The sequence below is a fragment of the Limulus polyphemus genome, unplaced genomic scaffold, assembly GCF_000517525.1.
Source record: "Limulus polyphemus unplaced genomic scaffold, Limulus_polyphemus-2.1.2 Scaffold977, whole genome shotgun sequence".
NCBI classification, from domain to species: Eukaryota; Metazoa; Arthropoda; class Merostomata; order Xiphosura; family Limulidae; genus Limulus; species Limulus polyphemus.
Genome location: NW_013666587.1, coordinates 273,255 through 274,303, shown reverse-complemented (window position 1 = coordinate 274,303; position 1,049 = coordinate 273,255). Strand labels below are relative to the sequence as shown.

The following is a 1,049-nucleotide window of genomic DNA, read 5'->3' as shown; positions in this document are numbered from 1 at the left end:
ACTTGTGTGTGTGTGTGTGTGTGTGTGTGTGTGTGTTACATTGTCTCCAGTCTTTATTTCATTCACACACATTCATTTATTTTGAGAAATTCAAAAATACTATGTAAATAGATATCTTATTGAGTCTTGTTATTCAGTGGACCTATCACACTGCTCTAAAGAAAATAAATTTGACCTGAATATACCACATAAATACAGTTTGTCCAGACAGAAAAAAAAAAAGTTTAACTAACACAAGTAAATCTTTAATTTTGAATGAAACTACATCCAATTAACTAAATCTATCTTTTAAAAACAATATATGAAACTTTCCAATTATCATTACTCCTACTTATGAATTTCTTATACAGTATTACAATGATAAATAACACTCAAATTTACCAGTAGTTATGCTTGGGTTACATTCTTCAACTCAAGTTCAATTTTCAAACATCTTTATGTTGTTTTTTTTTTTATTATAAGGTTTTCACTGATATTAAACTTGCTATATTCTATAGATAATCATCTTAACATTCAAAACTGTAAGCTATGATGCCAGTTTCAGACTTAAAAAGGATATGGAATATTTTCAGACAAAAGTTATAGTTCTCATATGACACTTCAGCCAGTAAGTTGAGCTTTAGTGCAACCACTTCACAACAGTTATGAAAATGACCAGTCATAATAGGCATAACTGCATGGCACAAAATCTCTTAAATAACAGTTTTATTGTATATTATAAAAAGACATATACTTAATATACTCACCAATATGAGCTGCATGTCTTCTTGTTACTAAACTCTTCTGCCTCACTGCTTCTTTGATCCTGTCTACTTCTGTCTGGTATCTAGATAGTTAACCAAGAAAAATTAAGATGCTTGAAAAGCACTGACTAGTATATGCTTCTTAACATAGACATTAATATGTCAGAGCTTAAAGTAAGTTAAAAAGTTATTTTGAACAAACTACATTGAGTGGTCACAAGTAAATAGACACCTAATTTTCCATCATTTAACTGATTTATGCTAACTAATTTGTGTTCTACAGAGCACTATATAAATGAAAATGGT

General features: G+C 29.3%; 1 protein-coding gene across 2 annotated transcripts in view; it reads right to left on the bottom strand.

The window, feature by feature from the left end:
* LOC106461520 (kinesin heavy chain-like) overlaps positions 1-1,049 on the bottom strand; it is a 103,108-nt gene that overhangs the window by 5,750 nt on the left and 96,309 nt on the right. For both annotated transcript variants that reach the window (XM_013921349.2, XM_022388507.1), the window contains one exon: positions 747-826. In XM_013921349.2, coding sequence (XP_013776803.2) covers positions 747-826 — 80 coding nt within the window. The remainder of the gene's footprint in view (positions 1-746; positions 827-1,049) is intronic.